This window comes from Bicyclus anynana, chromosome 19 (assembly GCF_947172395.1).
Source record: "Bicyclus anynana chromosome 19, ilBicAnyn1.1, whole genome shotgun sequence".
Classification (NCBI taxonomy): domain Eukaryota; kingdom Metazoa; phylum Arthropoda; class Insecta; order Lepidoptera; family Nymphalidae; genus Bicyclus; species Bicyclus anynana.
The window spans coordinates 2,639,267-2,653,722 of record NC_069101.1 but is presented as its reverse complement, the minus strand read 5'-3'; the positions used below and the strand labels follow the sequence as shown (position 1 = coordinate 2,653,722).

The 14,456-nt window shown below is 38.3% G+C and overlaps 2 protein-coding genes across 2 annotated transcripts; one reads left to right on the top strand and one right to left on the bottom strand.

The window, feature by feature from the left end:
- Positions 1 to 233: 233 nt before the first annotated feature.
- Positions 234 to 10,686, top strand: LOC112050846 (glyoxylate reductase/hydroxypyruvate reductase). Its single transcript, XM_024089210.2, has 7 exons — positions 234 to 610; positions 2,882 to 3,027; positions 5,207 to 5,396; positions 6,997 to 7,160; positions 8,060 to 8,224; positions 9,182 to 9,307; positions 9,820 to 10,686. Exons 1-7 carry the CDS (start codon positions 468 to 470, stop codon positions 9,939 to 9,941), a joined length of 1,056 nt encoding a protein of 351 aa, XP_023944978.1. The 5' UTR covers positions 234 to 467; the 3' UTR covers positions 9,942 to 10,686.
- A 993-nt stretch (positions 10,687 to 11,679) lies between these two features.
- LOC112050849 (ragulator complex protein LAMTOR3 homolog) lies at positions 11,680 to 14,096 on the bottom strand. The gene is made up of 3 exons (XM_024089216.2): positions 13,909 to 14,096; positions 13,644 to 13,836; positions 11,680 to 12,956 (listed from the first exon to the last, which is right to left on the bottom strand). Exons 1-3 carry the CDS (start codon positions 13,950 to 13,952, stop codon positions 12,816 to 12,818), a joined length of 378 nt encoding a protein of 125 aa, XP_023944984.1. The 5' UTR covers positions 13,953 to 14,096; the 3' UTR covers positions 11,680 to 12,815.
- Between the last annotated feature and the right edge of the window lie 360 nt (positions 14,097 to 14,456).

The following is a 14,456-nucleotide window of genomic DNA, read 5'->3' as shown; positions in this document are numbered from 1 at the left end:
ATGAAGCCGTTCAAATTGCCTCCAAGGATTTTAGTCATTATTATATTCATGAATTGTATCTTGCGTTAGACTTTTAACACATTGTTTTACTTATCCGACACATTCTACCGCTTTACAATAACATACCTACCTAGTTATCAAACATTGGTTTTCCTTACTGATATCGGATACAATTACCTATTGCAAGTTCACATACATTACAATGTGTATGAAACATAAACAAAACCTACTTACCTAAGTACTATAAATACTGAGTAAACGCGTTTGCCTTCACCCACGCATAAAAATCTTTATTTAGAAACATTCTCCTTACCAGACCGCGTTCACGGGCATCTATAAGTCAGTAGCCAGTAGGTAGTCACTATGCCATTTCGTATACGGCCTTGATTTTGAGTGCAGTGAAGTACACAGATTCGCGTCTTCCTATATCTCTATTGATTGTTAACTTAATAGATAAGAAGCTGAAAATGTTTTATTTACTGTTCGTGCTATTCGCGATTGTTCTGTCGTCGCCTAGTGACGCGTTGTCCACGAAAATGACGAAAAATCTGAAGGTTTTAGTGTCTTCTAACGACTACCCGGAAAGTGGATTGGAAGTGTTAAAGGAACAGTTGAGTTGATTTATTTGTCTATTTATTTTGTTTATTATTTTATACCTCTGATAAAATGAAAATACATATATTTTAAATAGACGAATTAGACAGAACTAGACTAAGGTTTTATTACTTTAGCTTCAATGTACACAATATGTATTTTACAATTTTGTCTTTAATTCCATTATAATATTTATCTATATATAGTTTTTACACTTCCTGAACACACAAATCTTCATTGTAGACGATATTTAGGTATTATTTGTATAAATAACGTTCGTTGTCGTTATTATGCGAATGAAATTAAGTCAATTAACAATTAGCCAGCTTTTGTTCGCCTCAGTTTTGATGCGCTAGTAGGTACCTATAGGTACATATACGCGCGCATATCTCTAATAAAAAGTATATTTTACTTTTTGGGCATCGATACTGCAATTTTAGTTTAGAATAAAAAAATACTTCTTTCTCGGAATTTAATTCCGCGTCGACCACAGAGTGTATAATTTTCCTTTATACATGTTTTTTTTTCCTTAAAGTTTCACAGTTTTGTACTAGACTGCTACTATTATTTACTCGAAATGATATTTAGAACGTGTGAATGGTGTGCAATGTTTTGTACTAATAAATATGTCACACCAGTTTTATTATAAGATCTAGATGGCGCTAGTAGAACGTTATGCCACGGTAACGTTTGGTGTTACAAATGGTATAAGTAAAATCTCAAATCAAATTGCGAATTAATGTATAGAATTTGACAGTTTTATTATAATTTTAAGTATAGATAAGTATATAGATACTAGCGGACGCCCGGGCCCGCGACTTCGTCCGCGTGAAACCCGACTACTTCACTACCCTACTAACACTCTTCAGCTATCCTACCATAGAGGAGATGAGGACTTAACCCAACCCCTACCCTAACCCTACCACCCACGCGACGGCGACGGAAGCTTGAAACATAGAGTAACTTCTGAGTCTGCTGCTTCACTGTTCTGCTCATATTGTATATAAACTAAAAAGCGAAAAATAACATCGTATGTACTACCTTCTGATCACTTTGAAGGCGGTGCCAACACACTACACGGTGACAGTGAGTGATTAACTCAAGCCGTCTAGATCATGAAGTTTTAGGATTATCAAACACTTCTTTCCCGTAGTCCTATCAGAAACGGTTTTAATTAATACGCAGTGGTGTATTGGCACCGCCTTCAAAGTGATCAGAAGGTAGCACATACGATGTTATTTTACGCTTTTTAGTTTAGTTTTATGATTTTGAAGTCGGTTGAATTTTTTGTTAAAAAGATTTTATATAGGAAACCGTTCAGGCGTTCTTAATGACTTCTCTCGCGGTGACAAAAAGTAAACCTATTTAAGGAAGTAATCACGGTCTTTATCTCGAATTGCAACTCAGTAATTACAGTTTTTTCAACTACAGTAATGGAGAACACAAGAACCTAAGTAATAATTTAAAAAAAACATTCAAACATGTTTTAGACTCCACGCCACGAAAGAAGTCCCGCGGCTAAAACCTAAATTAAAATTGACAGCGCCATAAACAAATGAGAATAAGACCGCCATTACCAAATGACAATGAGCTCCATTAAGACATTAACGCCGCGTCTACGGGACTTGTTTCGTGGCGTGGAGTATACTAGAACATATCTGCCTGCGTACATTGCTAACTTATTATATGAGGACTGAAACTTTGCCACTTCTTAGCCCATATTTCTACCATAAGTAGCTACCATAGGTAGGTAGGAAGATAGCAGGCTTATAGAATCCAAGCGGGCTATTCTGTTACGATATTTTTTTCGAATTCTATGTGAGCACAAGAGCTAAGCTAAAACCTTCTTTTAGCAGACTCAGAAGTGATTACAAAAATAAGAAAACTAATGTCGAACAAAGGTTATGATTCACAACTTTTGTCAGGACAACTTAATTAACAAATCAAACTGTAAGCAAAATAAGAATGGCAGAGAATGACCTTGAGTGAAGTCACGCACTTGTAAACGTTATGTGTATGGTTAAAGGCACCTTTGACAGATATCTAACACTCCCCTTTTCCACTCAAGTCACTCTCCCCGCCTATCCCAAATAACCCATAAAGAATTACACAACAAGAGATGTGGACGGCTCGAACTCCACGAGCACACTGAAGCCGTCTGTACCGCACGTCGTTGCAACGCGGCGATAACATTGCTGGCTCGCACACAAACATACTATCGTAGCGTAGCGATGCGTCAAGGGCTCCCATTTCGGAGTACATAAATACTTATATGTTTTTGTATCAGTTTCACAGTGTTACAAAGCCGGTACCTACACTTTGGTAAAGAAGGAGAGGACAGCAAGGAAGAACTGCTCAACCTCATACCCGGATGCTCTGCGCTGGTGTGGTCTTCTCACTACCCGATCTCCAAGGAGCTACTTGATAAAGCAGGTAATAATCATCAATAAATACATATAAGTAAAATTCAAAAGTCTAAGATCTGTGACAAGTACAAGTACAAAACTTAGTTAACTTGCGGCCAAACACATTTTTTAATACAAAATCTAGGAAACTATGAAAAAGAGCAAAGGCAATTTCATTCCGCATAAAATAACTGATGAGGGTATTTATATAAAACTAGCGGACGCCCACGACTTCGTCCGCGTGAAAGTCGATGTAAACTTTCATCTACCCCTACCCTACCTTACCCTACCCTACCCTAACCCTACCCTACCCCTACCCAATTCATTAAGGCTGTACACGCGACGGAAGCTTAAAATATGGAGTAACTTCTCCCGTTTTCCCAACAGTATACTATAGTAGTAAGTAGTAAGTATACTATAACCTGCCCAGGAGTATGAAGAACGATTGTACCAAGTTTCGTTAAAATCCGTCGAGTAGTTTTTGTTTCTATTACGAACATACAGACAGACAGACAGAAAGACAGACAGACAGACAGACAAAAATTTTACTGATTGCATTTTTGGCATCAGTATCGATCACTAATCACCCCCTGATAGTTATTTTGGAAAAATATTTCATGTACAGAATTGACCTCTCTACAGATTTATTATAAGTATAGATTAAAAATCTGTTCATATCTGGCAACCCCGCATTTGCAGTGTAAAAACCGGCAACCTTTACGTTTTCCATTCTGTTGGGTATATTCTTTTAGCTAATTACGAATTTAATTAACTAAGCTAAGAGGGAAGTAGATTAAAAATGTAATAAAAAAATATTTAATACTCATCGGGCGCAATTTTGCTATGCAACCTATTTGCAAGTACGTGTATCTAAAGAATATAATTAATTAGGTATCATTATCAACCCATATTCGGCTCACTGCTGAGTCTGCTTGTCCACCACGCTGGCCCAATGCGGATTGGCAGACTTCACACACGCAGATAATTAAGAAAATTCTCTGGTAAGCAGGTCTCCTCACGATGTTTTCCTTCACCGTTTGAGACACGTGATATTTAATTTCTTAAAATGCACACAACTGAAAAGTTGGATTCGAACCCACACCCTCCGGAACCGGAGGCAGAGGTCATATCCACTGGGCTATCACGGCTCACCGACAATAATATAGGTATTATATAATTGTCGGTGACAACAAATACTCTACTACTTACTATCACTTAGTACAGAAAATGTTATCAGTTATCAGAAAATGATAATACATAACAGTGCAATATTGATAACGCTAAGCGATAGAGCGCGGGCACACGAGCGGTGCGGCGCCGCAACGTTGTTATGTCGCAGCGACGACGTAGTAGCGTTGGACAGTTTTTTAATAAAGTAATGTTGTGACGCATAAACAACTGTCTCGGTGGTTACAAGTGCGGCGCCGGAGCGCATCGTGTGACATGCCACAGATATTAACTAAGCAAAACGACGCAGCGACACCGCTCCGGCGCCGCACCGCCACCGCAACGCAACGTCGGAGCGGCACCGCTCAGTTGTTTATGCCAAAGAGTTATTAACCGACTGTTCAATCCTGCCACGGCGCAGCTGCGACATAACGTCGCGGTGCGGTAACTCAGAATAATGGCATAAGGACCTGCCTCGCTAGACATAACTTTTCTGTCAAAGTATATGATCAACGATCTAAAGCGATTATAAAAACTGTCTAGAATCGATATTTCATAGTTGTCATCGTGTTCGTTGGTTAAAGAGCTCAGTAAAAATACCTTTTTGTGTAGTTGAATGGTGTAAAAAACGTTCAATAAATTCTAGTTTAGTTTATGATATGATAATCTAACTAATCTATACTCGTTTTCCTCAAAAAAAATTCAAACAGTTTTATTCATGAATTTGGGTGCGTCCTTATGTAATTATTCTGAGGTTGTTAATGATGAAGCTACAAACTATAGCTTACAAATTCTTTGATGACACTCCCATTATATGCGGGCGATGGGACTCAATGGGTCAAAGGACTGCACGGATGCGAGGTCGTGCACACGGTCTGCCCCGTGCGCACGACCGCGCATCCGAAGAGAAGTACTGCGCGGGTATGAAGTCCTGTGCGCGGGGCATCGCCCACTCCCGGCTCGCGCGGACCATCGGGAGTGTTACGAACGAATTTGCCAAGCTATAAATCTTAGTGTGGCAACGTTACTCAATGTTCCAGGTCCCCAACTAAAGGTTGTGGCCACGGTATCAGCGGGCTACAACCACGCCAACGTGCCGGAGCTGAAGGCGAGGGGCATAAAATTGTCCAACACGCCCAACGTGCTCAGCTCTGCTGTGGCTGAGATCGCTGTGGCGTTGATACTGGGCGCGGCGAGACGGTTCACCGAGAACTTGGCACAAGTTAGAAGGTGAGAATTACCTAAATCATTGTGAACATTGCCAAGGAATAGGTAACATGTAGATTTACTGAAAATTTAGCTCAAATAAAAGGTAGTAATTTCAACCTTTTATTTGTGCTAAATTTTCAGTAAATTCGTATGTAAGCTGCTGAAACAAAACTGAACTGAACTGAACAAAAAAGAGCCGTGGTAGCCCAGTAGATTAGACCTCTGCCTCCGATTCCGGAGGGTGTGGGTTCGAATCCGGTCTGGGGATGCACCTCCAATTTTTCAGTTGTGTGCATTTTAAGAAATTAAATATCACGTGTCTCAAACGGTGAAATAAAACATCGTGAGGAAACCTGCACACCAGAGAATTTCTTAATTCTCTGCGTGTGTGAAGTCTGCCAATCCGCATTGGGCCAGCGTGGTGGACTTGAGCTCAGCAGTGAGCCGTATAAGGGTTGATAACGAACAGCTGCCTAGGAATAAGTTTTAGCTGTTGGGAGGCTTCGGCTGTGGCTAGTTACCACCCTACCGGCAAAGAAGTACCGCCAAGCGATTTCGTACGATATCTTGTACTAGAAACCGAAAGGGGTGTGGATTTTCATTCTCCTCCTAACAAGTAAAAGTTAGCCTGCTTCCATCTTTGATTAAATCATCACTTATCATCAGCTGAGATAGTCAAGGGCTAACTTGTAAAGAATTAAAAAAGTACTTAGGTAATATTATGTACCTAGTAGACGAATCACTGCGAATTTAGCAAGAAAGTAATTACATCACTGTACACATTTTTAGCGTTCCGGTGCATCATCACTTACCATCAGGTGTGATTGTAGTCAAGGGCTAACTTATAAAGAATTAAAAAAAAAATACAACTAAGCAGCTATGGAATGGGCGATGGAGTGATGACGCGGAGTATCTCTGCGTGATCGAATCAGAAATGAGGAAATCCGCAGAAAACCAAAGTCACCGAATTACGAAGCTGAAGTAGCAATAGGAGGAGCATGTGGTTTGAAAAGTCGATAGACGTTGGGGTCCCAAGATGCTGAAATGACGACCCCTGTTGACCCCGGTTGGCCTATGTCCAGCAATGGACGTCTATACGCTTTTTTGATAATACTTAATAATGATGATGATGAAAAACTAGAAATAATAATAGATTACGAAACGATAGCATGTTACCTAAACTGGAGCGATTCCGAGAACAATAGTTTACAAATGTTCTAATATCAAGTTATTAACTGTTTCATTCTCTGCCTTATCTAATCTCTAAGCAATAAAACTTTAGATGAAACGAAAACATTTTCTTTTATACCTACCTATACGTAGGTACCTATACTAATTATTACTTAGGTAATTATTTTTAAAGTACTTTAAATCGAGTCACAAATCTGTTCGTGAAGTGATACACACTTTATTTATACATGCAATGCGACCCCACACCTGGGCACACAGTGTATGTCGACCCCCCATTGTGTAAAACGAGGATAAGTGGATTGGAAGAAGCCGCCAAGTGCTAAAAGCCTTTATATCCAAGAGTGGACATCCATAATCAAATGATGGTGATAATCCATCCTATAATTAAAGTAATGTGGATTATATTCTAATTTTGATATTTGCCCAACAGTGGACAATGGGAAATTGGTTTCACCAAGACTCTGGGGCAAGACATCCGAGGCAGTACAGTTGGTATTATTGGACTCGGCGGCATCGGCCAGGCTACGGTGAAGAGACTGTCCGGCTTCGAAGTCGGCAAATTCGTTTATACTGGCCACAGGGAGAAACCTGAAGGTGAGCTCGAGTCTCCTCTAGGAATGAGAGGGATTAGGCCAATAGTCCACCACGCTGGCCCAATGCGGATTGGCAGACTTTACACACGCAGAGAATTAAGAAATTCTCAGGTATGCAGGTTTCCTCACGATGTTTTCCTTCACCTTTTGAGACACGTGATATTTAATTTCTTAAAATGCACACAACAGAAAAGTTGGAGGTGCATGTCCCGGACCGGATTCGAACCCACACCCTCCGGATACGGAGGCAGAGGTCAAATCCACTGGGCTATCAAGGCTCATAATATACATATAGCTACCAATTTAATAAAAAATCGTGTTGGTTACACGATTTATCACTAGAATAGTAGCTCGGATTTTGATATTTGGCACAAAGATCTAGGAGAGGTCTAGGAGAGCACATATGGAGACTGCTTTAATCCCAATATTCCTACAGAAACGTATTCTAATAGATGATGAAATAGAAGCATCTGATAGTAAATCCACAGAAAAAATGTGTACAAATATGTTTGAATGATTTCTTGAGCCCTTAGATGGTCATCAGCCTATGTGGTATTAGGTAAGTATATACTTTGAGTTTTTTGATATTTGAAATAATTTGAAATACAATATATAGGAGCTAACTTATCCTAAGAACTATACAAATCGTTCCCACGGAAAGGTGGAAAGAACACTGGCTGCATTTCCGCGCTGGACAGCCAGGCTCATCCTTTGCGCAAAAAATGAGCCAGCCCTTCTGTCAACAATCGCAGCAACTAACCGCGGTGATGTTTTTTGACACTGCTATTTCATGGCCCAACTGTCTCGACGACAATTAAAGGACCAAATATATATGTAACTCTCGGTCAGAGAGGCATACTTGTTTAGATAAACTAATTTTAAAAAAGAATATTTTTTCAGCTAAAGCCCTGAACGCGGAATTCACATCGCTGGACAACTTGCTGGCGCAGAGCGACTTTATAGTGCTGGCGGTGCCGCTCACCAACGAGACCCACCACATGATCAACGCCACCACCCTCGGGAAGATGAAGAAGAACGCCATAGTCATCAACGTCGGTCGAGGAGGTGGGTTACACAATTGGTCCGAGCTTACACACATTTCTTTCTAAAGCTACCTAGTTAAAGGGAATGGTCCAAAATTGTATGGAGCCCAGGTCCAGTCATTGTACCCTGGCGGAAATAAAAGAAGATATTATTTTTAACTATTTTTGATTATAGAAATCTACGAATTTAATTTAATTTTATTTAATATTCTTTCGAAATAATATTCATTTTCTCCCAAGGAATGCAACATTAATAAGGGTATTAATGGCGGATAGATGACGTTTTCAATGCATTTATCGATTTGACGTTTGCTGTCAACTGTCATGTCATAGTTGCTCTATGGGCGCCATCTTAATATAACTCAAAACCTGAAATGGACCATTTCCTTTAGTCTTCTCCAATTCTACATCTACATCCAGCGGCAGATTTACCCTAAGGCCCAGTAAGCCCGGGCCTAAGGCGGCCAGATGTTAGAGGCGGCCATTCGTGATAATATTCCTCTTAATCGTGGAGCCGCGTAAAATTAATAGACTTTAAAAGTCGCTGAAAGAAATCGATATTATCCTCACACAATTATGTCCAACAATAAAGCGATTTGTCTTGTGATTGTGATGAAACACTAACATCCGCAGAATTTAGTTATCTTCTAGGTACAATTCTTCAGGTTTTGTGCATGAAGTCAAACATCTTTAAGCACGTTGGCTTGGAAAGTCAGGTGGTGAATGCGTTATGAAAAGTGTAATTTGGTTGGGCTTTTAAGATGCGTGCTGCCATCTACAGGCATAGTGAAACAGTTTTGGATATTCTAAACTACCAGTAGATGGCGTTCTTAGAGAACATTGAAACAAACCCTTTTGTACACCTCAAGAACCCGTTGCAAATTGCGATGCAGTCAAGGCTAATAGATGACGCTTTCTTTTTTTATTTTGAAAGAAGTTTTAATTTTGTCGTGTGGTCTAAAAATACTTGTTTTTTTAGACGTGGTAGACCAGGACGCGCTGTACGACGCCCTGAAAAACAATCAGATCTACGCGGCCGGTCTCGACGTGGTCACGCCCGAGCCTCTGCCCAAAGACCACAAACTTTTGTCTTTGCCTAATGTTTGTAAGTATTCCCTTATTTGTAAATAATCTTTAGCGTCTGAAAGACAGTCTTCGAGCGATTTCTAGCGATGACCGATCCGTAAATCCATAAAAGAATGCTCAGACTCAAAGTCACCCGGCAGACAAATAGCGAGCTATCTCTAATATTTGCAGCTTAAAATATTTACATGTAATAATAAAATTAATGTCTATCAGTGCATTTTAACAACACACTACAGGAAACGTGTGCGTGTTGACCTATGGTTCATAAGAATGCTCAGAGTCACTGAAGGCGATTGAAGGAGCTATGCTAGGAGTATCTCTGCGTGATCGAATCAGAAATGCGGAGATCCGCAAAAGAACCAATGTCTCTGACATAGACACGACCCACCCGGCCCGTTTGGGGTACCAAGGTGCTGGAATGGCGCCCCGCAAGAAAGCGCAGTGTTGATCGACCGCCCAGTGGATTGACGACATCAACCTACATATAAAAAAAATAAAAAAAAAGTAAGGTAATGTTTTGTTGTCTTCCAGTCGTACTGCCGCACATCGGCAGCGCCACGCTACGCACACGCAGCGACATGGCGGTGCTGGCGGCAGAGAACGTCGTCAACGCGCTCACCGGGAAACCGCTCCTCACGCCCGTCCTACCATAGACTATATACGCTACCATAGACAATATACGCGACCATAGACAAAATACTCCTAATATGAAACTACCTACCTACTACTAACTAGAAAAAATATATTTTTTTATTATTTTAGTAGTATCTACTAGTATCTACTATCATTGACTGAGCCTGCAGTAGCCAGTCATACCTTATTTAACAATCTTTATGACTCCCTGCGCGCAGGTCATACAAAAATCAAGACGTGTTAAGCAACTTCGTGTGGGTGGGTGGTGACCGCGCCTCTGCGTAACCGGGGATACCTGAAATCTTGTATTGCGCAACTTAACGCACGATGTTCGGAAACGTCATGATTGCATCCGGCTTTAAGATGACTGGCAAAATCTCCGTAATTGGCTACCATATTTACCAAATTCTATCTTAGATCTTATAATTCGGATGACAGTTTGGGTTTTGCAATAAAAAGAAATGCGTCAAACGCCTGTCTGTAGTTTGACATGCACATTTCTGCGTGAAACTAAATGATTGTTATGACAGCAGAAACGTATCTATAAATTATTTTCATTTGTCTGTGTTGGTAAACGGGTTTCTATACCACACGCCTCCTCATGTGTCACTCTAAAATCTAAATAATTTAACAACACGTTTCTGCCGTGCTTAAGTAGCTTTAGTTTAACACAATTGCGCGAAGTTATTAAAGTGAACAAAACCAGCTGGGGCAATTCTAACTAAACATAAACATAATCTAATAAACTTTACCTAAATTGTAAAATCGTTTTATTTTCACTAAAACCAAACTAATATAGGTACATATATATAGAAGACAGGTAATAAGTACCTACTATCAGACGCACCGTGCTATCACTTGCGGTAGTTCCCATTGCTGTTGGAATACCTGTTACTCGCTGATAATGTAGCTTCCCATTAGGGATTTTTAAAATCGATACAGTAGTTACAGAGCGTATTCCAAACAATGAAAATAAAATCAAATCTTACCTGTCGCCGCATTTCTACTGCATCTATGGCATCACCTCTATAGCTATGGTTTGCCTCTTCGTTGGTATCATTGCATTAAAAATAAAATAAATATGTTTCTTATTAACACGCTTGTATTAGCTTCACTTGTAACTAACTATGTAAGAAAATCTTGGAATCTTATTTGACCCACTTCCCGGTCTTCAATGAGAATATTTGTACACGCTCTGAGTTCTGATGACAATACATGATAAGCTAAGAAACGTCATTAAAAATCTAATATGGCGGCCTCCCCAAGATGGCGGAAAGACTGTTTGAAATCCACCCCCATGATATGGATATCAAATGAAAGGGTTTGCTGTCAGCAATACGAAAAAGATAGTCACGTGACTTAAATCCAATATGGCGTACAGGCTATTTGAAATGCACCCCTATGATATGGGTATCAAATGAAAGAGTTTCAGATTCCTGGCAGGAATACGAAAAAACTTCATTTGTAATTTTTAGTGTGTGCGTGTTTTTCAAACTATTATTTTCTTTTTTAAAGTAGTTCCTCTGGAGTCAATTCTCCATCATACCTCTTTATTTATATAATATTACATTCAAGCCTTAGTGTATTTTGTTGTAAGTATAAAACTGCACACATAAGTATAAGACTAATTGGTTTCAGATGGCGAGGTACGAATCCTGAGTCAGGCTTTATGAGATATTAACAATCTACACATAACTGTGTAACAACATTTAAAACGTAGTAATATTAGAATAGCATTAGCATAAATAAACATTACAATAAAAATTGCAACAATATATTATAAAGCCATTTTTGATACATATTGCGAAATCTATACTAGAGGCACATATTCATACAAATACAGGTACATATTTACATTATATTTACACAACTAGCTATCAATCAGTACCTGCCCATGGTAAACAGGATAAAAAATTATTTTACCCTCAAAACATTCGACATCACCAGATGAATTATTTATAATGGAATTTAGATTTTTAAACATTTTAATTTTCAACATTATAGCAGGAGGTATCTTAATGATTTCTTTTTTCCTCACCATTCAATGTGGAATCATCATATATATATAAGTAAAAACCATTTATTCTTCATGTCATCTAATCTATCAAATTGAATATTTCCCCGTGACGTTCAAGTAAATCCCTATTTAGCACCCTGGGCCCTGCCATTATATCTTGATAATTTTTTTACCTGGCACATCAACTTACTTACTGTACTATACTTGTTTAAACACATAACATATAGTGTATTTTATATCATCATAGACAAGTAAAGTTTTTTGCAGAAGATTTTTAACTAGGATATGCAATGTATGTAGAAATTGTAGAAAAGGGAAAGTTTCAGGACATTTTTGCATCTATTAAGTCCACTTGCCATTTATAGGCAATACACATGCACAGTATGTAAATTTGTTGATGTGTCAACTACAAATATTTTAGATATACCATGGATACATTCCTTATAGAACATTTTTACCAAAATGCCTATATCACAAACAGAAAGTAACAGTTTATATTAATGATTAAAATAAAATATAGGAATACAAACTTGCTTTTAAATAAACAATATATCAGTCAACTACTGAAGTATTTCTAAGTACATGTTTATTAATTCATATTAATAGTTAACTGCAATAAAATTTCATATTGCAATATTTAAACACAATAACTTTATGCTGTTGACCATAATTTTTAAAAAGCCTTGCAACTTCTTTGTTAATATAAAAAGAGAGCAGGTAAAGATCATTTTCCAACAAATTGTAGGTCAAACAGAGAACGTAAAGAGATAAAGCAAAAAATATTTTCCTATAAATTTAACACTGAAATACAATACAAATACTAACATGCACTGAAAAATACTTCAGTTATCAGCCTAAATATAAATTAATAGCTATATCATGGAGCATCTGCGACTATTGTCCCAAGGTCCTTTAGGAAGGGCTCTATTTGACTCTCCAGTGACAGTATGTGGCCAGTGTTGCAGTTATCACTGCCTATGAATGTAATTACCAGTGGCAGTTTGTTCATCTGTATCACCTGGAATATGGTATGTCAATGTGAGAGTTTGGATGGGTGGATGTTAACCAATTGGGGCGCAATCGCTGAACAGAACTAAACAAGGTTTGGCTAAGTTTAAGTTTAGTAAATTTAAGATATTCAAAGGAGTCTCTTGCAATTTAACTAATGTTAAGAGAGATCATAAAAAGTGACCTTATGTGGATGTTTTGGTTTCAGCCGAAACTGAGGCTGAAGCTGCAATTTGTTTGGTTTTGGTTTTGGCAAAACTAATTTCGGACAGACAGTATCAATTTGTAATGTGCAATTTTTCAATCTCAATACATGTAAGTAATAAGTACAGCTGCCCCTCCTAGATAGAATCCTGGCTATGTCCATGTACACGACAGATATAAAGACAGACTAGCAAGAAATCAAAATATGAAGGATGTTTTTGCTATGATAAATTATGCTCTGTTAACACTTTTGATGCAGCACTGATTTTTCTGTATTTTCCTCTGGTGCGGTATGAGGTTCTTTGAACTCATACTAAAACTTTATGTTATGTGGTACGAGGTCCATCGACCTCGTTACTCTACGAGGTCAATTGACCTTGTACCGCAGCGAACGTGTTCAGGGAAGGTAGCAAGTGTTAAGGTTATTTTGTTACAGCAGTTTCAAACTTTACTTTAGTACACATATCATGTCAGTGTCATGCAAAATTCTTACCTGATAACTTGAATACATAGATATAATAGTCTTATTCCTGCCAAGTCCGAGTTTGCTTGCTTGTTCAGTCGCCATGCCGAAGGTGGAAATGAAGTTTGGTCTCAGAGCCAGTTGTGGCGCTTTCTCTGTCACAGACCGAACGACAGGTACTCCATCCCTATCTGTGATTAGTATACAGTGGAGACCGTTTACCCTACAATTGAAACAGTTATTAATTTCTCATTTGTTGTTGTCCACCGTTATACTGTTGGATAGACTTTATTACTTCTCCAGTAAATGATTTAGGAATTTTCGCAAATCGTCAACCATTTTTAACAGTGGCTGTGAAGTTAATTTGTCGATGAACAATTGTCCTCAATATTGTAGGAAGAAAACAAATTTGGAAATTAGAATTTAATGAAAACAACAACTTTTAGTAAAAAACTTGACGTTTTTGTACTAAATTTGACAATGACATTTGAAAGACATGAGACATGACATACATGCTGTATGCTCTTACTGTCTATGGCTAGATTTTGTTATAGTGCGACAAAGAAGATTAAACGAGAGACCAAACTTCCATAATTTATAAAAGCTAAAAGTTTGTCAGCCCATGGTCCTTAAGTACACAAGTCACATACACTATAAGTAAATAATAAGTAAACTAAGTTTTTCGTCACATTCATTGTAAGGAAGCTAAAACTGTATGAATTTTTATCTAATTACGATAAAAGATTTTTAATAGATTATTTCATAATCTCATTTATTTTGCAAATATCCAGACAATCTTTGCTTTTTATGAATAAATTAGTTGACATTTACTTTATTTACCGG